At 38.1% G+C, this 24598-nt stretch overlaps 1 protein-coding gene across 1 annotated transcript in view; it reads right to left on the bottom strand.

Annotated features, from left to right (window-relative positions):
- Nucleotides 1-2438: 2438 nt before the first annotated feature.
- LOC136863193 (centrosomal protein of 131 kDa) overlaps nucleotides 2439-24598 on the bottom strand; it is a 253612-nt gene continuing 231452 nt past the window's right edge. The window contains exons 15-18 of the mRNA XM_068226334.1: nucleotides 22124-22347; nucleotides 5980-6151; nucleotides 4494-4711; nucleotides 2439-4142 (exon numbers count right to left, since the gene is read on the bottom strand). Coding sequence (XP_068082435.1) covers nucleotides 4028-4142; nucleotides 4494-4711; nucleotides 5980-6151; nucleotides 22124-22347 — 729 coding nt within the window. The 3' untranslated portion in view covers nucleotides 2439-4027. The remainder of the gene's footprint in view (nucleotides 4143-4493; nucleotides 4712-5979; nucleotides 6152-22123; nucleotides 22348-24598) is intronic.

Raw genomic sequence — 24598 nt, 5'->3', positions numbered from 1 at the left:
CGTGTGACATCGCTGCACACCATCCAGAGATGTGTCACTGCTGCGGAGGACATGCCTGTGTCCACCAGTACAGGGAACATTTTACTGCAAGCAGTTTTCTTTTTTCATTTCTTAATGTTGGTAGTACATATCAATGAAACTGGTGGCTATGGAACCAACACCAAGACATTCTAAAAGGGAAAAAAGCAGAAGAAATGAAAAATTAACCAAAGCCAAGGTGTCAAGTGCTTCAGAAAACAAGTGTGCTAAAGGAGGCAAGCAAACTGATAGAACCTATGAGGGAAAACACTGTCCAACGAGTCCTGGATTTTGTCTGAACTGTCATACCATTACACATGATAAGAATCTGTACAACAAACTCTGTTTTATTCTTTGCCAAAGTTTGCATTTTGTTTTATTTTTCTGTCTTCATTTTATTTTGAATAACGTTACATAGTTTGGAGTATTGTTGATCATGTGAATAAAAAAACATCTGAAATAACAGCATGACACTTAAAAGTGGCAAACAGCATACATGGATTACCCCATGATCCCAGTGCGGCTGATGCTTATAAGCGTTCTAGCATTTAAGGACCCCCTGGTGTTAAGAAATTGTTGAGAGTCATTATTTAGTACATACAGAACTCTTATTTTATGATTTTACATAAATATAATTTCAGCTCTAAGGTGACACAAGGGTTTAAATGAATAGCTGCAAATGTGTTAAGAATTTCATCAAACACTTGTGATGAAAAGTTTATTGATGTTAAGGCTTCTGAGTTCAACATTATTAGCTTATATGTTAACAATAATTTTTAAGAGCTAGTCTGATTCATCATCATCATTGTATGGCCTTAGCTACTGTGTGTATAGACAAGAAAAGGTTCCATCTTATCAATACAATTTTATTATTGTAAGAATTAGCTTACAGGACCGGTTTCGACTTTAAATAGTCATCATCAGCTGTACATGAATACCTTTACATATGTGTCAAGCATTAGTTAGTATGCCTTTTTCTAAAGGGAGATGCCATGGGGAAGCATCATGTCTAAGTGCCCAAATTGGGCATGTTGAGTGTAAAATGGTTATATATTATAATTCGGGTACTTAGGTATAGAGCTGTCTCCTTAAGACTAGAATTTGTTTGTGGAACCTAACTTAAGCTTGAATCTAAATTACAAATACATTAAACACATTAAAATACACAGTACATGTTAAAATCACACATTAAAATACACAGTACATGTTAAAATCCTTTAAAATAAAGAATATAAAACATTTCATAGAAATGAAAATATGCGTCTTGCGTGTATCTATGTTCTCGTTTTGAGTCCAATGTTGTAAATAAATCATTGCTTGCGTTTATAAGGAATGCTGTAGTTCTCTTAGGAAGTACATGTATTTTAGAAAAAGGCATACTAACTAATGCTTGACACATATGTGTGATTATTATATATAATAATATATATCAGCATACAGTTATAGATGAGGAAGGAGCCACCACTCTGCATCAAGAAATATTTACGAACAACGAAGACCACAACTTCCTCCAATACTTAAAGATAATATTCCACTCACAGCTGCACATACTTACCTCCATCTTTATAACTGGATTTTGTTAACAATAGAGGCTTTTCACCACACATACAAGTGGAGACATCTAAATATACAATAAGGTTTCCTAAGGGAACCATAGCATTGCCTATGAACGCAAGCACTGATTTATTTACAACATTGGACTCCGTGGCTCAGACGGCAGCACGTCGGCCTCTCACCACTGGATACCGTGGTTCTAATCCAGGTCACTCCATGTGAGATTTGTGCTGGACAAAGCAGAGGCGGGACAGGTTTTTCTCCGGGTACTCCGGTTTTCCCTGTCATCTTTCATTCCAGCAACACTCTCCATTTTCATTTCATAGCATCTATCAGTCATTATTAAATCACTTTGGGAGTGGCGACCCCATCGTACTAATAGCCTATATCTCCTTCATTCATTACATCCCTGATCCGGTCAATGACTGGAAAACAGGTTGTAGGTCTTTTCATTGGACTCAAAACGAGAACATAGATACACGCAAGACGCATGCATACATTTCTATGAAATGTTTTATATTCATTATTTTAAGGGATTTTAACATGTACTGTGTATTTTAATGTGTGATTTTAATATGTACTGTGTATTTTAATGTGTTTAATGTATTTGTAATTTAGATTCAAGCTTAAGTCAGGTTCCACAAACAAATTCTAGTCTTAAGGAGATAGCTCTACACCTAAGTACCCGAATTATGATATATATAACCATTTTACACTCAACATGCCCAATTTGGACACGTAGACATGATGCTTCCCCATGGCATCTCCCTTTAGAAAAAGGCATACTAACTAATGCTTGACACATATGTAAAGATATTCATGTACAGCAGATGATGACTATTTAAAGTCGAAACCGGTCCTGTAAGCTAATTCTTACAATAATAAAATTGTATTGATAAGGTGGAACCTTTTCTTGTCTATACATAAGTGAACTATCAATACGGAAATGAAACTAGTAAATCAAGATTAGCTACTGTGTGCAGGAATTTTGATCTGATGTCATCTTGGCTGCCTGCATGTCAGTTTTGACATTCTGCTTTACTCTAACAGATAGCAGGGAAAAGGACCTCTGTTCAGTGATCAACAGCTGGGTTTTAATTAATTTTGATGGGTAAATATCAAATATGCCACCAAAGATCTTTCACATGCTGACATTGTACAAAATGGAGTGCTGAATGAACTATTTTCTTCCTTCAAAAATCGGGCTACCTCTGTCGGTTTTGAATCCATGATCTTGGGATCCACAGGCCAGCAGACAGAGGAAGCTATTCTCTATTATGAGGGGGGATCAAATATAAACGGGATTTTATTTTTTATTTAAATTCATTTATTGAAAAACACAAGGCAATTACAATTTATTTTTCCACATAATTTCCTGCTTTGGAAACGCACTTGTCCCAGCATATGGGTAGCTTTTTCATGCCCTCACTGTAAAAAGAACAGGGTCATGTCACCAGCCAGTTGTGCACAAAGTCTTCCACACTCTCGTCATCTTCAAATCGTTGCCCTCCTAGAGCTTCTTTAAGCGGTCTGAACAAATGGAAATTACAGGGTGATAAGTCCGGGTTGTAAGGATGATCAAGTATAGTTCAATGCATTTCCTGTAGCTTGGCGACAGTTAGAGGTGCAGCATGGGGCCATGTATGGATGAACTGTCAAGTCGGTTGGTCTCGTCTTCTGCGGCGGTACGCAACCCTCGCTTTGTTCAACAGCTCACAATAGTAAGCAGCATTGATTTTGCATAGCTCATACAAAAAAATCGATCAGCAAAATGCCTTGCAGATCGAAAAAATACGGTTGCAAGAACCTTGCCAGCTAACAGCCGAGTCTTGGCTGATTTTACACACGTTCTCGTCCTTCCTTGAAGTTTTATGCCAGGCAAACACACGCGTCCTTGACAATGTTTGATCACCGAACTATGCAATCAATCTCTGGAAAATTTCCGCCGCTGTAACTCCTTCACGAGCAAAATTTTTTATAATTATGCATTGCACAGTGGAGGGGTGCACCTGTTGCTCCGACATCATGAGCATTACTGATGAAATGGTGGGAAATATCTAGCTCTCCCCACTCCTAACGGTCCTGCCTAATCATACCGGAAGGGCAGGGCCAGTCCTACCAACTGTTGATGTTCAGGAACAAAAATCCCGTTTATATTTGATCAACTTTCGTAATCTATAGGTGAATTATTTGGAAAGGAATGTTCCTTCATATATAAGCCAGCTCTCTGCAAAACTAATGACTAAACAAAGACTCAAAAGTACCAAATTAAATTTAGGATGACATCACTGTTCAATGATATATATTATATTCCAGTAATAGTAACAAGGTTAAAATGAGTATCTATGATGGTTATAATCTTTTACGCTACTTCAAATATGGTACATGAGCGAACATGGGCACATTTAAATCATTAAAACATGGATGTATTAATATTACAAAGATATTTCATATTTCACTGCTGTTGCTGAAGGAGATCTTCTAAGTAAATACATCGCTGTCGAGCTGATTTGTGTTGAGCTGTAAGACGCTGGATTGTTTCATCTTTCTTTGCAACTGCTATTTTCACCCTGCAATGAAAATCAGGACTTCATACAAATGTTTAAGTCTTCTAACAGGAATACAATAGATACCCATTATCAAGGAATGTAAAATGAAACAATCCATGCCTCCAATGTTTAAGCTTGCAGGACTAAACACTGCTAGTGTTGGCCAGTATTTGATAGTGATTAAGAGTGAATACTCTGATTTAGTTGATTTACTGGAAGGTTCAATGCCCTATCAAGGTAAACTGATCTTCTCATTTTATCCTGAATTTCAATGCAATACAGAAATATTATAGTTTGGAAAGGCTTTCGATAATATTATGTAATATTACCCTGAACAAAACAAATTTTACTTTACAAAAAAAATACATTTACCTGCTATAAACTTCCTGTAAATCCTCTTCTTTCCCTTTTGCCAGTCTATGAATTTCTTCTTCCCTATTAGCTATTTCTATCTGATGTTTCATTTTCAGGGCAGCATTATCCTCCCTTAATTTCATACTCTCTTGTTCCAAAAGAGTCATCTGATGAATCAATTCTTTCTTTACTGTCTCTCTCAGATCAGCTCGTTCAGCTGATAATCGGTCGGCAATCTTAACGTGAGATAAATCAGTATTAAAAATTATCACTTTATAAAATATAAATTTAAAATGATTAAAACACAGAGGTTTGATATCACATACACAGTGTAACAAAAGCTACATTTCAGCCTTAGGTGTAGAACTTAATGAAATGGCATTGAGACAGATTTCCTTAAATAATAATAATAATAATAATAATAATAATAATAATAATAATAATAATAATAATAATAATAATAATAATAATAGTTTTTTGCTAGTGGCCTTAAGTCGCACCGACACAGATAAGTCTTATGGAGATGATAGGACAGGAAAGGCGTAGCAGTTGGAAGGGAGCGGCCATGGCGTTAATTAAGGTACAGCCCCAGCATTTGCCTGGTGTGAAAATGGGAAACCACAGAAACCATCTTCAGGGCTGCCGACAGTGGGATTCGAACCCACTATATCCCGGATGCAAGATCACAGCCGTGCACCCGCATGGCCAGCTCACCCAGAAATAATAATAATAATTTATTATTATTTATTTATAATAAAATCTTATTACAATTTATAATAATATAATAAAATAATTTATTATTATTATTATTATTATTATTATTATTATTATTATTATTATTATTATTATTATTATTATTAGGGGCTGCCTGACCGAGGAGGTAAAGGCGTGCTCGGTTCACCCAGAAGGACGTGGGTTTGATTCCCTGTCAGGAAGTCGTAAAATTTAAGAAAAAAGATTTCCAATTCTGGAGGTGCAAATGGCCCTGAGGTTCACTCAGCCTACACAAAAAATGAGTACCAGGTTAATTCCTGGGGGCAAAGGTGGCCGGGCGTGTAGCTAACCACTCTACCCCACCAAGTGCCGAGGTTACGGATAGTGGAAGCCTTTACCTTCCACCCCTCCAGGGGCCTTCATGGCCTGTGCGGAGGTGACTTTGCCTTTTATTATTATTATTATTATTATTATTATTATTATTATTATTATTATTATTATTATTATTATTTTGAACTAGAAGGAAAATAAGGCTTATAAAACACACATGTTTTTAATGCAATGGCAATATTTAAAACATGATGATGATGATGATCACATAACTGGTGTGAAGAAACTATATAAGCACTAAATTACACAATCAATTATAGAGCAGTGATACTCACCACAGAAATTCTCTTCAGAATAATATGGCAGAGTTATATGTGACAGGCTTAGAGTAATATCATAATGATGTGCCATTCTTCCAAATTCCATTCAGCTACTATTTAAAGAGCTACAAACTTCTCACCTTCCTAGATTCATGAAGTTCCTTTTCAAACTGTCTTATGATTGTCTTCAGGTTAATAATCTCATCATCCTTTTCAGACAGTTTATGTTTATATTCATCAAATTTGGTTTTAAGAAATTCTTCTGAAGCTTCTGAAGCTTTCATTTCAGTATCATGCTTTTCTCTCAGCCTCCTACAAAAAGGAATATAATTGAAGGGCAGAATAAAATAAACTCTTCAAAGAACAAATATAAACATGTTGTCATGGCTGAGAAATGTAAGTGTAGAGACTGTGGGTGTGAACGGGCATTAAGGAGCATGAGGGTACAGCCAGTGAATTTGAGGGAAATAATTAGTTTTCTAACAGATGATAGAATTGAAGATAGGTTTTTTCTTACAATCTGCTTTAAGTGGCACCAACACAGATAGGTCTTATGGGGACAGTGGGATAGGAAAGGGCTACGAGTGAGAAGGAATGAACTGTGGCGTTAATTAAGGTACAGCCCCAGCATTTACCTGGTGTGGAAATGGAAAACCACAGAAAACCATCTTAAGGGCTGTCAATTGTGGGGTTTGAGCCCACTATCTCCAGAATGCAAGCTGATAGCTAAGTGACCTAAACGACGCAGCCACTCGCATGGTAATGAAGATAGGTCTCCCTCAAACAATGTACAGGATATGGTAGGTATACAAGTGAGGAAGGAAAGAGAGAAGTTGTGGAAGGCTAATGATTTAAGAGGAAGGCATTGTCTAAGGGGTCTAGTCAGGAAGAAAGTTCAGGAGAGATATTGCTGAGGAATAAGTATGAGTCAGTGCTTGTAGAACAGCAGAAGGAAGATAAGGAACTCAGAAGAATTACAGATGATGGGTGATGTAAGAAAAAATGGAAAGGAGGAAGAGGAAGGTGAAACAGAGTCATAAGATGGGGAAAGAAAAGGAGGAGAAAGTAGGTTCTGCAGCTGTCAGGGAATATAAGGGAGACCAGGAGGGGAGGGGATCTAAGGTGAGTGGAATTGAGGCTCTTGTCATTAGGGACTCCATTGTTTAGCATGTGGGGAATGTGTGTGAAGGAAAGGGAACCAGAGTAGTGTGTTATCCAGGAATTAGTTAAGGCAGATGTTGAGGAAAGTAGAAGGGAAGGAGATGGTAGTAGTTTTTCACATTGGTACAAAAAGCATAGGGCAAGCAGAATTAGGTACTAACATAGTTTGTGTTGGAGATTCATAGAAAAGGACTCGTACACACTCTAACGGCGTTATGTGATTTGGATATGCAATCTCCCTGTACATAGTTTAGTATTTCAAGTATGAGCTCCAGCTATCTAGCGGAGCTACTGGGAACTGCCATATCGCTTGTATTTATGCTTTTGTTTTGTACTGGTTTGTAGTAAGTAAGAATAAAGATGGCAGCCATGACGAAGTTAAGTGATTCGGTGTTTAATTTACTAGTGATATCCCCAACATTTAGTGATGTGTGGTTAATACAGTGTGGGAGAAGTTTAACGGAGCAGAGATTGTCATCAGTAGGATACTGTATAGAAGAATACCAAATAGAGCATGATCAGAGATTTCAATGAGACTATGAAGTGCGTATGTGTGAAATTGGGAGTGAGATTTGAAGATCCTAATGGGTGGGTAGGTGATACGGATTTGCGCTCAGATGGCCATTACTTGAATCATGGTGTTTATAAGGATTATAGGAAGGCACATTCAGGAAAACAGGGTGGGCTAGGCAGCGGTGATGAATGTATAGGGAGCTGGAAGTGAAATAAGGATGATATAAAGTGTTGGAGTTAAATTGTAGAAGTATTGTAAGAAACGGAATAAAGCATTATTCTTGATGTGGTGCTGATAAGGCCAGATGAGCTCTATACAGAATTTTTTTTACAATTTGCTTTTATGTCACATCGACACAGATAGGTCTTATGGCGACGATGGGATAGGAAAGAGCTAGTGGGAGTGGGAAGGAAGCGGCCGTGGCCTTAACTGAGGTACAGCCCCAGCCACAGAAAACCATCTTCAGGGCTGCTGACAGTGGGGTTCGAACTTGCTATCTCCCGGATGCAAGCTCACAACTGTACGCCCCTAAGTGCATGGCAAACTCACCTGAAACTGAAATAAGGATGATATAAAGTGTTGGAGTTAAATTGTAGAAGTATTGTAAGAAACGGAATACAGTAGAATGAAGTAATTTAATATGTATAGCAGATACTATAATAGTAGTTGAATCATAGCTGAGAAATGATGAAACTGAAGTGTTAGATGGTATAAGTAAAATGAAATAGAAAGGAAGGTTGTAAAAGTAGGACTATTATGCAGTACCATATTTATGATAAGACACTCATGAGTGAGTTTAAAAGAAGTAATTATGTCCAGGTAAAGGAAATGAATAATACTAGCGAAGTAATGAAATTTATCTATGATAACAAAAATACCGTACTTAAAGAAATATACAAAAGTTGAAAACTAGAAAAGCAGCTGGAATTGATAAGATTATTGAGTATATACTAAAAGCAATGGGTTGGGATATAGTACCATATCTGAAGTACACTGTGGAGCAGAAAGTCTCCCAGACAACCTCACTGAACATGCTCTGTGTGATATCCAGCTTTGCACCCGAAGGTATATAAGTGCAACAATAGTGTGGCAAAATCACAGACATGTTTTCTGTCAGAATAAGTCAACACAGAGAACTGAATAAGTTCAAACAGGGCATGATTTTAGGGACCCACAAGATGGGTATTCTGTCAGATTTCACAAGAGTTACATCTGCCTGGGTCCAATGTTAGCGATGTTATTGTGAAGTAGGAATATCAGGAGAGCATTGAACCCAATCACTGCTCTGGTAGGCCTAAGAAATTAAATGACAGGCACTACCAAACTCGAAAGGATACTGTACAAAGCAATCATCAGACATCCTCGTCAACTACTGCAGAGGACTTCCATTACAAATCTGTGACAGAACAATCCATCAAGATGTGATAGGACTCACTTTTGAGGGTCATGCTGCTACATGGTAGTGACTGATCACATTGAACACTTGAACAAATACATGACATTGCTGACAGTGGTGCAAACTATGCCAACATTGGTCTGTGGAGCAGTAGAAGATTATTTTATGGAGTGATGAGTCAAGATATATTCTGTAGCACCCATATGGCCATGTTTGGAGCAGCAAAATGAACACAAGTGTTCATAAAAACATTTTAGACAATAGCAAGTTTCCCACATTGTGGCAACAGTTTGGAATCATACCTTTTCTGTATCAGCATGTAATGCTCCTGTCTGCAAAACAAGGATTACTGCAATGTGGTTTGAAGAAAATCAGGTGGATGTGCTGAACTGGTCTGCTTAAAGCCCAGACCTGAACCTCATTGAAAATCTCTAGGATGAACGAGATCGGCAGTAGTGTAACAGGTCAATTTGTCCAAATACCCAGCAACAACTATTTACCAGGTTTCAGGAAGAATGGAAACAAATTCCACATTCAGTGTATCAGAACTTAGTGGAAAACCTTTCACAACGGTTAAATGCTGTAATGGTAGCAAAAGGAGGTCTTACACGCTATTAGCTACATGGCTGGCATCTTTGGAACAAACAGCAAAGTGTACTTAGTCGATTACTGTTTGCAAGAAGGAGCTATACTGCTACAGTAGCCCCAATGTAAAAAGGAAAGAGTGATAAACATTAAGCAGATAATTACAACTTGATGTGTTGCATGTAAGCTCTGGGAAAGCATTCTTTCTGATTATATTAGACACGTCTACAAAGTTACCAACTGGTTTGATGGAAGGCAAGGTTATCCAGTGAGATTCAACTTGGATTCCTGATTCCAGCAAGATATAGCAGATATTTTAGGTTTAGGGGGTCAAATGACCTGTATCGCTATTCATCTATCCAAGACTGAGACAGTAGATCATGGGAGACTATTGAAGAAAATGGGGGCTATTGGATTAGACAAAAATGTGATTGAACGGGTGGCTAAATTTCTAGAAAATAGAACTCAGAGAATTATTGTGTTGTACGTGGAGCACTATCTGATCTTGTAATGATTTTATAGGGGGGAGGGAGGAGTTCCGTAAGGCAGTATTACTGGACCTTTATGTTGTCTGAGTATATAAATGATATGAGTAAAGAACTGGAATCCAGATAAGTACTTTTGCAGATGATGCTATTCTCTATAGAAAAGTAATAAATAATTTACAGGATTGTGAGTGATTGCAAAAAGACATCGACAAAGTTGTGAGATGGACAGCAGACAATGGTATGATGGTAAATGGACTGAAAAGGCATGTTGTAAGTTCCACCAAGGGGATATGTCCTCTCGGTTTTAATTACTGTGTTGATAGAGTGAAAGTATCTCATGGGGATCGCTGAAAGTACCAAGGTGTTAACCCAGGACCGCAAGAGTTTTCTGATTTTCAAATTTGTTATTTTGCTTTTATATGGAGTCTATTAGGGAGTCTGAAAAATTATTTTTTTGGAAACTAGTTGCCAGGTTATCCAATGGGGGGACTGATACCATACAGCACTGCATGGTGTTTACCACAGATCTTGGATAAAACAGTATAGAATGTATCTTATTTTGTATTTATTTCCTTATGACACATATTAACCTTGATGAGTGGCACTTAAATACCTAAACGTTATTCTACAACTAATACACATTTCTATGTCTATTTATGACACTTTTATAGAAAGTGAGAATGATCAAGTAACTAAAATCAAAATTTCCTGTTAGACATATTTTATTTTAAAGTTTTTTGATCTAGATTAGTGCTATTGGACTAGACAAAAGAGTGATTGAATGGGTGGCTAAATGTCTACAAAATAGAACTCGGAGAATTAGAGCGTCGTACGTGGAGCATTAGCTGATCCTGTAATGATTTAAGAGGGGGGTTCCACATGGCAGTATTATTGGATCTTTATGTTTTCCGAGATATATAAATGATATGAATGAAAACCTGGAATCGCAACCTTTCGAGCTGTGTGGAATGTTAAAAACTATTTATGCAGAAGCATACACCACACTCAATGCACTCTGTGCAGATTCAAGATTCACACCAAGGTGCTGCATAGTGACGCTGTTAGGTAGTTCGGAAAATGGAAAATGTAGTCGTGCAGGCCATCCAACTTCAATGCGTTGGATGCTCTTTTTCCTATGGTACTTCCACATGATATCGGCAGATGTTTCACCAGTCTTGGCGGGGAATTCATAGACCGAGGGAGGTAGATTCATACAATCTCTATCCTTAACTACAACTGTCCAATCTCAAGGCCAAACTCCCTCATTTATATCCAGTAGTTGTGGAGTTTGGTATCTATGAGCTAGGTGAATATTGCCCAACACCATTTTTATTCTAGATTCCAAACATGTAAATGGATATATTTTTATCCACATGATCAGTGCTGCCCATACAGAGGTTGTACTACTTAATAGATTTGGATGTGGGACCGAGATTTTCTTCTTCTCAGCTTGACTTGACTTGCTTACACCGGTAATGAGTAGAGATGGGAATTATAGGCACAAATAGGTTAGAATGCAAACGTATGTAACCAAGGCGCAAGTGTATGTTACCCGCATGACGGTTCTGCGGTGAGATTTGCATAAATATTATCGATCTGAACTATCACAACCCCTAAAATTTATGCAACTCACCGACATAACTGTAGAGTTGCTACATTTCATTTGCACCTTGTTCAAATACGTTTACATTCTAACCTATTCGTGCCTATAATTCCCATCTCTAGTAATGTGCCATACACCTAAACATGATGATGCCACAGTAGCAACTGCATTATCCACCCAGCGAGCGACAACTAGCCCTTCCTCTTTACCTTTAGTAAACTCAAATCATCATCATCATCATCTTCTCCTTCCTATTCTTCTTCTTATTCTTCGTGGAAGTGGTCAGAGGGTAGTCCTTTGAGACCTTGGTTTTTTGGATGGTCCTTCTACAGCCATATTCTCTATAACATAGGTGTGTAATCAACTTCAAACCTGTAAATAACTTATCAAAGTAAAGTCAGTAGGGTAGGGTTTATACGGCAGCCGATAGCTGGTCAATCATGGATACAAAAGGTGCTGCGCCTTTACAAAAATTAGTCTCATACTCTATGTTTGGAAATTGGTTCTTTTCTTGGTAAACTTGAAAAGACATTAGAATAAAGAGCCAGTAGGAAGGAGGGTGAACGCTAGCTGCTGATTGTCAGAGCCAACAGGTGTCAGCAGATCATTTCCTTTACATAAATGCAGTTCGTTGCACATGTGGTATTTGTTGTTGACATTCTTTCTTGAGTTCACAGGGTGACAGAGAGAAACCATGCCAAGTGTTACACAAACAAGCTAGAGTGATAGTGCTCCGTGTGTATAATTTCTTCAAGCATGAGTAAGACCCCGCATCTGAAGCTGCCCCAGAAGCATTGCCATTGGTATTGCGAAGTGTCAGGAAAGAACAGCTGACACATGCAGCGTTGGATTGGGAACTGTACAGAGGATTACGAGTGAAGCAAAAGTCTCTATTTGTCGCCGGTGGTGAGTTGATAGAATCTATGGAATCAGTTAATACTGAAAATTTGTCATGAAACCGTCATTGAAAGACATTTTTGAAGAATTCAATTGAAGATTTTTTTTGTTGTTGTTGCTGTAAATTTATGTACAATTTTATGTGTTTTATTTCTGGTGAAAATTTGTGTATTTAAAGAATTTTCAGGACTTACAGGAAAGACTGTGTACTGTTAATATTTAATTATCATTATGAGTATTGGAAGACACTGATATTGGAGATCTCCAGTAAAATGTTTGTAACCCGTTTTTTGTATCACCCAGTATTTGCCACGTGAAGGCTTCGATCACCAAATCGTTGAGTTTCGCAATTGAATCCTCTAGAATAAATTTCCCACATTACCACATATGGTGCTGTAATGCTATTGGCAAAAATAACGCCAAATTGTATTGGTGAAACTTCGGGTCGAAATATAGGTAACTTCCCTGATTGGCTGTTTGAGTATTTCTCAATTTCTGGCCTTTTGGCTCCTTAGCAGGAGCAAGGCTCTGTTCAGCGTCTTTGGTTTTTGTACGTCTTAACGATCGGACGCACCTTGTAAGGTGGTCTGCTCAGCGGCTCCAGCCATCTCGGGGTAAGCATGTATTCTTTTCTCAAGTGTTAAATTAAAATGTAAATTCATTTGTTCGGAGTTTAACTTAGACCCTGGTTTTCACTGTTTTGATTTTGTAATGCCTTAGTTCATCAGCTAGGCATAATCTTTGTTTTGAAGGCAATTCCTCTTATTAACCTTTTGTGAATACGTAAACTTTAGTTTTTTTTCTTCCGAGTTGCCTCCAGTAATTCCGCGTCAATTTAGTGCACACCTGTTGAGTTATGCGTCCCTCACTGATGTATATTTGGAGAGGACTGCCTCTCTATAGGCCTCTGCGCTAAATTTGGTTTCCGTTGTTTCCTTTCCTTGTAACATTTTTCTACTTGCCTTGTACGATGTTTGTAATTATGTCATATTCCCCTTTAAATCTTCATTGTAAGTTTCAACATCGAAATTATGTTCACTTATCTAAAGGTAATAGTAATTTTGTGTAAATATTCACTTTTCTGAAGAAACACTGATAGGAACCTCGTGGTTCGATTTAAATTTTTTAAATTGATGATGTTATCCTTTTACTTTGTGATCTTTATACCTTGTTTAAATTCTATATGTTGAGTAAAGTCAGACAAAGGGTAAATGTTCTCACGTTTCTTTCCCTACAACGTCACGTAAGATCTCATCCTCTGTAGGGTTTCCTGGCCTGCTTCCCATACTTCCTTTCTCTAGTTGTCATTTTGGTTATCCTGCGTCGCCATGTGTTGTTGAAATTTAAAAATGTATTTCCGAGTGTATTGAACCCATGACCTTTGTGCCCAAAGAACATTATACATAAATTTGACAATCAATTAAAAGTTCGATTCTTGATAGCATGGATTTGACACGTGACGAGGGGGTGATTACCTTCGGTCCCACGCTCTGGGGTACGTGACGTCAGCCACACGTGTCGACGGCGGAAGAATCTCAAGTAATTTTTGTGAACTATTTCAAAGCGCGTGTACATGGCGTGACCCAAGCCAAGTCAAAAAAATATAGTGCCTATCAAAGGAGGTCAATCATCTCACAAATCGAACCCGTATAAATTTTAAATGTCCATGAACACTACCGCCAGAGATGTAGCAAGCATGTAGTCACTTTCAAAACTCTTGAAATTACAGTTTAGTTAAGTCAGAAAATTTATAGAAATTTTCTTGGCGGCAAAGGGAGATACTCGAAGAGAGGGGGTAACTGCTATAAATATGAAGGGACGCCATGACGAAGTCTCCTTCTCCGACATTTAGAGTACGAAGCGGATGAAAAACTGTTGAGCTGCTCTGTGAAATCAAACAACAAAAGTAGACTGAGTTCAACTGCAGATTTTAGCTATTGCGGCTGGGTTCTTGACTCCATGTGGAGATAGTTTCTTGAGTGGAAATAATTGTACCAGATAGGACGGTCAAAGTACTGAATAAATACTAATGTGATAAAGTAATTCGTGTGCAGAAGTAATTATAGTCCATCGTGTGCGCTCCACAAACAAGTGAAGGGGTTTTTTTTAATTTTTTTTTTTATGCTTTATTCCAGGAAACCTGAAGAAATATAATAATGGTCTGTAAAGCCATGAATGTAAAAATGGCTAAATAAAATGCCAGGGTCGCAGGTGAGCCCTATGACGAACACTGGCGTGACGACATGAGGTAGGTGACTTTCCATCTTACTACCTCTTATATCTTGTCTCATGATCTCTAAAAGTGTATTTGAATGGGGATATACGACGCAGTGGTCACCCCTACTAAGTTTTGTAAATGTGAGAATACGACTAAAACAGTCATTTGTTTTATTTTCCACTTGGATAAATTTTTGAAGTCTTGTGAGTGCCGTATGATGTTGTAAAAAGTTATTGAATAGGGTTTCGAAGTGATATCACGTCCAATGTAGATCGTCATCCGTGTGAGTGTACTGCCTATATTTTGTGATGTCAAATTAAGATGTTCATTCGACGTAAATTTTTCCTGCCTGCAATTTGACGTTAATAATGTAGGAATCCATGGTTACTCATTTTCAATCGAGTGGAAGCGTGCTGTCGGGTGAGAATCTAGGGTGATGAATTTGGTCACGGAGAGAAATGTTTTTCTGGGCCCATTTTAAACTGTGTCTGACTGACAATAAAAAGATCTAGTAGAATGTTTCAGTCATTTTTTCGTAAAATTCAAGTTATTAAATACGATATCATTTATGCGAAGTTATTCATGATTAATGCATTGTGCGATATTAGACGTCGAGATTTCTAGTAAGGATTTTATTCCAGTTCTTTGTCGATGATAATTGTGGAGCTGGGAAACAGAGGTTAGTTTTGTTGATATGAGATTTGTGAATCAGGTTGGACCTGTCATTGAAGCCGGGACACGATAGCCCGAGGTATATTTTATAATGTTGGGAATGGAAAGAAATACATAGAAATCCATAGCGGTATTAATTTGCGACGCGTATATTTATTGTGGGCATCTTGAAGCATAATCTGTGCATTTTGTTGGTTAGAATATCGTATTTGTTTAATTATGTCGGTAGAGTTTAAAAGGGAGCATTTTGAGAAGCCAGTCAACTGGAACAAACCAGGTGTTTCATGTTACTGCCAAGCGAACTTGGGGACGAGAAGCCTCAGCTGAGAGGGTTACACCATATGATAACGGGACAGGCGTGGAACTGAGATTGTATTCTCGGCCGGGGAGAACGTTAAAATGCTGGATTTAGTTGAAATTCATAGCCGGTAATAACCTGAGTATTGTGGAATACTGTAAAATTTGTTTAATTGGGGACGTAATGAACATTTGAAATCACGAACTTCGAGTATAAGGAACAGAGTAACCAAATTCAGGGTTGTCCAAAATATAGAGCGATGGTTGTGGTTATGGTTTGTCTGTGAGGGGTGCACAAAATTTATAAATGGTATGACGAGATATGACATCGTAATTATATGGCGAGTTGTTTGGTTTGTGCGTGGATTATTAGGATATCCAAGTGTTAATAACGGTTAGGACTACATTAGATTTAAAGTGTGAGATCATGAGACAAGATATATAACTGGACATGAATTATGTAACAATTCTTTTCCAGCCAGATAAATATCACAAGACTGAATTTACATCACAGCTGCGTAGGAATTTGTGAAGAAACCAGAGTCCGCGGAGATAGAATTTGTTGTTCTTTAACATTTCATTATATCATTTAATTTTATTTAATTATTAAATTCAGTGAAACCGCATTTTGAAATAACTTTAATCAAGTGAATAACTTGGAGATGCATTCTGGAAATGTCAGTTTGTTTTCTGGGGAATATTTAAATGTTAAGTAACGATTAAGGGGACATATCCGAAGGAAATGGATTTTACTGCCACAAAGTTTGTAAGCATTGCTATTGTTGTAATTATTGAACTTTGATTGATTGAGTAGTGAATATGCTGGGGATAGTAAAGTGGAAACTTTGGTCATCAACCGATGTAACTTAATTGTGTTTAGCCCTCAGCCTAGAAACTTGGATGGTCAGGGGGTCATCAACCTCAGTGACTGAGATTAGGGCCATATGCCACTGTAGCATCATTTTCCTTGCGGTCATCATCCACAATGACTTTAAAGTAACTTAGAAGTTTAGATGTCGGTCCATGACATAGACACAGGTCACATCGATTCAATTAAGGGTCCATGCCGTAGAACTACTGTATGGCACACACCGATTGGACTGCCTTAATTATACCCAGAGTCCAGAGTTCGTGTTACGAGGGCTGGACCATAACGAATCACTATGATGGTACATGTGGTCTCACATGGAAGCCGAATTTAAGGATTTCCAGACTTTCCTTTCTTAAATAATTAATAATTGAGACAATGGTTTCTAGTAAGAATGCCCATCAGGCAGTTACGTTAAAGTCTCACACCAGTGTTCTGACCTTTATGTAAAAATGATTGTGGTGTCCAGTGGACACAATTGACTTCTATGATACCGTTGACATATCAGATTGCTTCAGAATTTTCCTGAATAAATAGGAATCTTTTAAACAGACCTTTCATTCCAGTAGATAGATTAGAATTACTGAACCCTACCTTTACCTCAGCAAGTGACGAAGAACCCGATACGACCCAAGAGACAGATCTCATGGACTTTGCTGATAGGTAAGAAAGGTAGGTATCCCTCAATATGGACCAAAGGGTTCAGTATCATCGGCTGACGTTATTCTTTCAGGTTTGTTATTTTGGATTATTAAGTCATTACTTGTTTATTATGTGCGCTCTTCCATAAAAGGGGGGGTTACATCTGGTAGCAGAGCGTGGTTGTAGAAGAAAGAGATGAGAGAGCAGTAACCCTTAACTAACCTAAAATAACCTGGTATCATCTCCTAACCTAATGCCAGTGATGCTTCTTGTACACAAGTTGGCATATCTACCATTCCTATGGGAAGTGTTAATTCTACTGTCTTTATCTCAACCTTCGGTTGCGACCCAAGTTGTTTCTCTTCCTATTGTGCAAAGATATCCCCATGTCCAAGTGTCACCTGTAGCAAATGCTTCGGTGGTGTCACAAATGTGCGAAAATGTTTTGCAGATGCGAATATCTGTGCCGGTTTCAATGCAATCTAGCTGCAGTCCTAACCTCACTTTTAGTACTCCCACCCTTTCCCAGGGGCGTTCAAATCAAGATTTCTATATAACTGTGATGCCTTCTCTTAATCAATCCAGTCCTGTTCAGGTACCTCCTACACCTGTGGTTTCTCAAATGTTTGCTAATTTGCCTCACCCATTAACTGCTCTATCTGAGGGCGTATCTAAGTTCACCGCTAATTCAATCAAAGAGATAATTACATTTCTACGTTTCTTGGTGAAATTTAAAGATCAATGTATAGTATATGCTTTAAGTAGTGATAATTTCTTCCAAGTGTTACATCCTCATGTATCTGGAGCTCTGTCTGAACACATCATAAGAGCTATTTCTGAAAAGTGGACAATTGACCAATTTCATGCGCATGTGCTCGAGTTCTTTATTCCTTCCCGTGCATTGTCTTCCTTGGTGCAAAAGCATTATTTTCGTGTACAGCATTTGAATGAAACATTGTCTGAATACATTCAGGACATTAAGTTCAATGCCAGGATTTTTATGCTCAACTATTCTGAGTCTCAAACAGATGTAACCCCCCCCTTTTACGGAAGAGAGCACATAATAAACAAGTAATCGCTGTTATGAGAGATCTGACGTTTTGATATTAATTCAGCTGGGGCTTGAAGTTGATGTCCATTCAGGTTATCTGCCTCTATCCTGCTGAGAAGAATCTTCATCTGTAACTACAGTACATGTATGCTACGTTCTGCTCTGCTCTAAAATGCTGAAGGCATTTTACCTCTATCATATTTATTAAAAGTCTTGATTTCCACATTTTGTAATCTGAACACAGGCTGTTGTCTGTAAAGTGAATTAACCTCCTTATCTAAAAAAAAAAAAATGGCCTCCTCTGTGAACCATGTGACCTTGCCGCGGTGGGGAGGCTTGCGTGTCCCAATGATGCAGATAGCCGAGCCGCAGGTGCAATCATATCGGATGGGTATCTGTTGAGAGACCAGACTAACGAATGGTTCATCGAAAGGGGGGTAGCAGCCTTTCGGTAGTTGCAAGGGCGGCAGTCTAGATGATTGACTGATACGGCCTTGTAATAATACTCAACATGGCTTAGCTGTGTTGATACTGCTACACGGCTGAAAGCAACGGGAAACTACAGCCGTAACCACCTCCCGAGGACATGCAGCTCTCTCTGTATGAATGATGTACTGATGATGGCTTCCTCCCGGGTAAAATATTCCGGAGGTAAACTAGTCCCCCATTCGGATCTCCGGGTGGGGACTACACGAGAGGGGGCGATCATCAGGAAGATGGATACTGACATTCTGCGAGTCGGAGCGTGGAATGTTACAAGTTTGAATCGTTGTGGTAGGTTAGAGAATCTGAAAAGGGAGATGGATAGGCTAAAGTTAGATGTAGTTGGTATAAGTGAAGTACGTTGGCAGGAAGAACAGGATTTTTGGTCAGGTGACTACCGAATTATCAACACGAAATCAAACAGGGGTAATGCATGAGTTGGTTTAATAATGAATAAGAAAATAGGGCAGCGGATAAGCTACTACGACCAGCATAGTGAAAGAATTATTGTCGCCAAGATAGACACCAAACCAATGCCCACCACAATAGTGCAGGTCTATATGCCTACTAGTTCAGCGGATGTGTCCTATCATTCTATCTCTTCTTCTCATCAAATTTAGCCAAACTGATCTCCTCTCACCAATTTGATTCAGTATCTCTTCATTTGTGATTCGATCTATCCATCTCACCTTCAGCATTCTTCTGTAACATAACATTTCAAAAGCTTCTATTCTCTTTCTTTCTGAGCTGGTTATCATCCATGTTTCACTTCCATACAATACCACGCTCCAGATGACAGTCTTCAGAAACATCTTTCTAAGTCCTATATCAATGTTTGAAGTGAGAACATTTCTTAAGAAAGCTCTTCCTTGCTTGTGCTAGTCTGCATTTTATGTCCTCCTTACTTCTGCCATCGTTAGTTATTTTACTACCCAAGTAACAATATTAATTTAATTCTTTTAAGATTTCATTTCCTAATCTAATATTTCCTGCATCACCTGCCTTCATTTGACTGCACTCCATTACTTTTGTTTTGGACTTTTTCATCCTGTACTCCTTACCCAAGATTTCGTCCATACCATTCAGCAACTTATACATAACAACACAGTTCAAATGAAGTCCATCTGTGTATAGAACCCTATCTCCTGCCCACCTAGGAGGATCTATAAATCTCACTCCCAATTTCCCACATTCCCACTGCATAGTCTACTTTAAATCCCCAATCACTCTCCAGTCAGTATCCCTCCTATGCAGTATCCCACTGCTAACAATCTCTGCTTCCTTAAACTTCTCCCATTCTTCCGTAACCAGATCCCACATATACTCAGCTATGTTAATACATATTCCTGCTTGCCTTACGTTGTTGGTACCAACGAGGAAAATTATCACATTCTCCTTTCCTTCTATTTTTCTCAACATCTTCCTTAACCTAATTCCTGGATAACACTCTACCCTGGTTCACTTTTCTTCCCACATTTTCCTCAAATATCTAACAACTGAGTCACCTGCAACCAGAGCCTCATTCCCCCCCACCTCATTAGACCCCTTTTTCTCCTGGTTTCCCTTAACTTCCCTGATGCCTGATGAATCTGCTTCATCCTCCCTTCTCTCCCTCCCACTACACTGTTTCACCTTCCTGTCCCTAACCTCTAGTCCATGTTTCCCTTTCCTACTGTTCTCTTTCCTCTTGCCCAGATGAAACTGAGACTTTACTATGAGCATCGTTATTCAAAGAAAAAGAACACTGCAGATGTGTTGGTGGATAACTACGTATGTCGGGAAGAAATCTGGTATCATCAGAAAGTGGTAACGTGCTGTTTGTACAAGTGGAAGAAAAGAGACTAGGTATGGTTTTAGTGTGAATTTATCCAGAGCTGCCAGCGTTAGTTGTTCAGTTTATGGTGATAGACTGTATTTGTGGAGCTGACTTTTACCGTCATATGAAAGATGTGAATGGGAATGAGCGTGCATCATGTTGTAGAGTGTTCACATGGTATTGGAACTTCCCTCATAGAGGAGTAAGGATAAGCCAAAACCAGGTCAGACACAGTGGCGGCCTGGTGAGAAAATGAAAAAAAGAAAGCAATCACGGGATGCTTGTTCATAATCAAAGGCTAGTCTGAAATGCTGTTGAAGAATGGATCCACCATCAACTTGGACGCTGTTTACCTGAGGTATCCGTCATCAAGCGGACTGCTGGGACACTTGCTGGAAACAACTAGGTGACTATATTTAGGCAGATATGACACCCATGCATCACTCTTTACTTGCTGTATGTTCATGCTTTCTGCACAATAAATCATTACAGGAACCATCAAAAGTATCAGGTTCATTTAGGCCATCCTCAAAGACACAGCAAGTACTTGGCACAGGTGCAAAATAGTGTTTTCTATATTATAACAATTTTAAAATTCGGTATTTGTGATTCAGTATGTCCATCTGAATTTTCTATAGAAATTAACCAGTTCCCTTTATTCAGTTGTAGGTACTAAACAGATTACAATGATCTGGGGTAACATCATGAAATGCAAAACTATTGCTTTTCACTCTGTAGCAGAATAATTGGTTCATTCATACATTCATTCATTCATTTGCATGAACATTTAATTTTGTACATTCGTTCTCTTATGCAAACAGTCTGTCACATTTTATCATTTCATATTATTGCACGATATAGTGCATCGTATCATTTTTAAATCAGTCATTCATTTCACCCCATTTAATTCTTGCATATTTTTCTTTCCATCCTCCATTTCTTCCTCCCGCCCCCCACCCCCCACATACCCCATGTGGTGCAACAGCCCCGAAGGGCCATGGACTGCCAAGCGACCGCTGCAGAGTACGAGGTGTTGTGTGGTCAGCGCGACGGATCCTCTTGGCCGTTATTCTTGGCTTTCTAGACAGGGGCCGCCATCTCACAGCCAGATAGCTCCTCAATTATAATCACGTAGGCTGAGTGGACCTCGAACCAGCCCTCAGATGCAGGTAAAAATCCCTGACCTGGCCGGGAGTCAAACCCGGGGCCTCTGTTTAAGAGGCAGGTACGGTAACCATACACCGTGGGGCCAGCTTTCTTTCTCCTCCATTTTCATGTAAAAACTTGATAATTTTGTGTCTTATCTGATGTAATCTAATAATTCAACCCCAATACTCAGCATTTCATAATTGTTCACCACAAGAAGGTGGTGGTGGCGGCGGTGGCGTTAAATGGGCATAACATCTAGGTCATCAGCCCCACTACAAGAACATATTTATTATTTAAAAACTCATATCTTTATTGAAGTCTCTCCTAGAAAGAATGAATTATTAATAAAACTTACCATGGAAAACAATAATTTGTAAGCAAAGAACTAAAACTGCACGCTTAATATTCATAATGGAACAGACTCTCTGCCCCTTCACTTCTCACCTGAACCTGCTTTCTGTGGCTTTTTCCTGCTCTGTTCTAACCCACAAAGCATCTTTTTCAAACCTCTTAACCAAAAGTTCAATTTCTCTCTCCTTCTCCCTTTTACACTGTTGTCTGATTTCTTCTTGTTTTTCTAAGACAAGAGTTGCTTGTTTCTTCTTGTTATTATGAATCAATTCTTCCTTTTCTGCTTCAAATCTCTCTTTAAGTAACTTGATGTCAGTCTGAAAAAGATAATTCTTTTATTTGAAAAACAAGAGTAAAATTTATTACATTTTATTAAATATTATGAATAAAAACCGTACTAAAATTAATTTTAAAAAACTGAACATTAAATCATTTCCCTGGGAGGCTTGCTGACACAACTTATTAAAACATCTCATTGTGTAACAAACTTTAAATTAAGTTAGTATTAAGATAAATAGACCAGATGACCCATTTTCGGCAGGAAAGTCTCCCTTTTTGTAGAAATATCCCACTGCCCAATGAAACAGTTTACCCATCATGCTTTTGCAAAATTCAGTTTAAATTTCCTAGATGATGACACAGCTCCCTTTGGTGGATTCATTTTTGTGTTAAAGTATGTGACAGATGATGAAGTTACTGTGAAGAATGATTGTAAGGTACCTGTTGACAAATGACGGTTGAGTTATTATTGTATCTAAAATCAAAGACTCTGAGACATTGAAGTATGGTCAGTACTGTGCAGTTTCTTTTTTTCTTGCTACTTCCTTTACATCGCACCGACACAGATAGGTCTTATGTTGACGATGGGACAGGAAAGGCCTAGGATTGGGAGAGAAAAGGCTGTGGCCTTAATTAAGGTACAGCCCCAGCATTTCTGCGCAGTCTCAGGTACTAATGCTACTGCAGAAAGTGTTTTTGCATTAATTAACAAAGTGTGAACAATTGAAAATAATAAAATTCCATTGCCTACCCTGAAGACAATACCGATGAGTTGTGTTCAAATGAAATTTCACACAGACCTGAGTCAAATTTCATAATTTTCTGATTCTCAAACAAATATTTTTATAATGTAAATTAACTCTGCGACTGGTGCACATATGGTATATACTGTGTAGCAGACTGTCTGCGGTATTTATTTCCTACCACACAGATCTACTTTTTAGTATTAGAAATAAGCTAAAAGGAATGTACACTGACCTGACCAGGAATCAAATCCGGGGCCTCCGGGTAAGAGGCAGGCACGCTAACCCTACACCGCGGGGCCAGCTTTTTTGCTCCTCCATTTTCATGTAAAAACTTGATAATTTTGGATCTTATATCTGATGTAATCTAATAATTCAACCCCAATACTCAGCATTTCATAATTGTTCACCACAAGAATGTGATGATGATGATGATGATGATGATGATGATGATGATGATGATGACAATGATGATGATGATGATTTGTGTCATCAGCTTCACAGATTGGGTGTCCCACTTTGACATCCAGAATTTCTGGCCACATTATACAAAGAAACACTGAACTCTCGATTTACCGTAACTGGATCAACCGCGTTGTGGCTTAACCGCGATATCAAAAACACTAAAAATGAATGAGTGTTAGCAGTTACAGTAATACAGAATTACAAAGGGTCGGGATAATATTGCCAGGATGATGCTCTCATAACCAATAAACTTGTTTTGAGAAACTTGAGAAGCAAAATAAAGAAAAAGTGTTTCTCGGTACAAAAGCAGAAAACCATACCTGATTATTTTCAGAAACAGTAAAGTTAGGTAGTTTGAATATTTTCCTTTGCCATATTAGTTGCAACAAAAAGTGCTGTTTATTTTTCCATTTATTAATTTTACTAAGTGCTACTTTTACTGCAACGTATTTGTAAGTTAATAAAAAGCAATACAGTAGTATCATTTATTATCATTTTAACTGTAATTTTAGTACGCCTGCTCTATTTGTAACTTTTTTTCGCGTTAACTGCGATTTTATTTATCCTGGGAGCCTTAGCCCTACATTATCCTGGTTAATCAAGAGTTGAGTGTAAACACAAAAAGTTTCCAGTATTATTCTTCTCTGTGCACTGCTGGTTGAAAGAAAAATTGAATTTATTTTCTTTTAGAAATAAACTGTCCAGATTTGCCAAATATATAATGTAAACTTTATTTGATGGTATCTCAGAGAACATTGTTACTTTGAGTCATTATTATCTTCTATCTGCAATTTGTAATTAAATTAATTAACACCAGATGCTCTGAGATTTAACTGTCAAATTTTCTGATACTTAAAAGATAATTTGGTAAATTTTATATTGACTATATGCATTTCATTACCATCTCTTTATTAATTCACTGATATAGCAGAGTACAATTCAAGATACTTTGTCAGGATAAATTTTCATTAGAATCAAAATGGTACAGGAGGGCCGAGAATTTTCAAGTTAAATTGAAAAGATCAGATCTACAACCTGTTCTAAAACAAAATAAATGTGATGATGTAATCTATATACTGTA

Source organism: Anabrus simplex, chromosome 2 (genome assembly GCF_040414725.1).
Source record: "Anabrus simplex isolate iqAnaSimp1 chromosome 2, ASM4041472v1, whole genome shotgun sequence".
Classification (NCBI taxonomy): domain Eukaryota; kingdom Metazoa; phylum Arthropoda; class Insecta; order Orthoptera; family Tettigoniidae; genus Anabrus; species Anabrus simplex.
The sequence above is the reverse complement of the archived record's forward strand: the minus strand, read 5'-3'. Positions and strand labels throughout refer to the sequence as shown.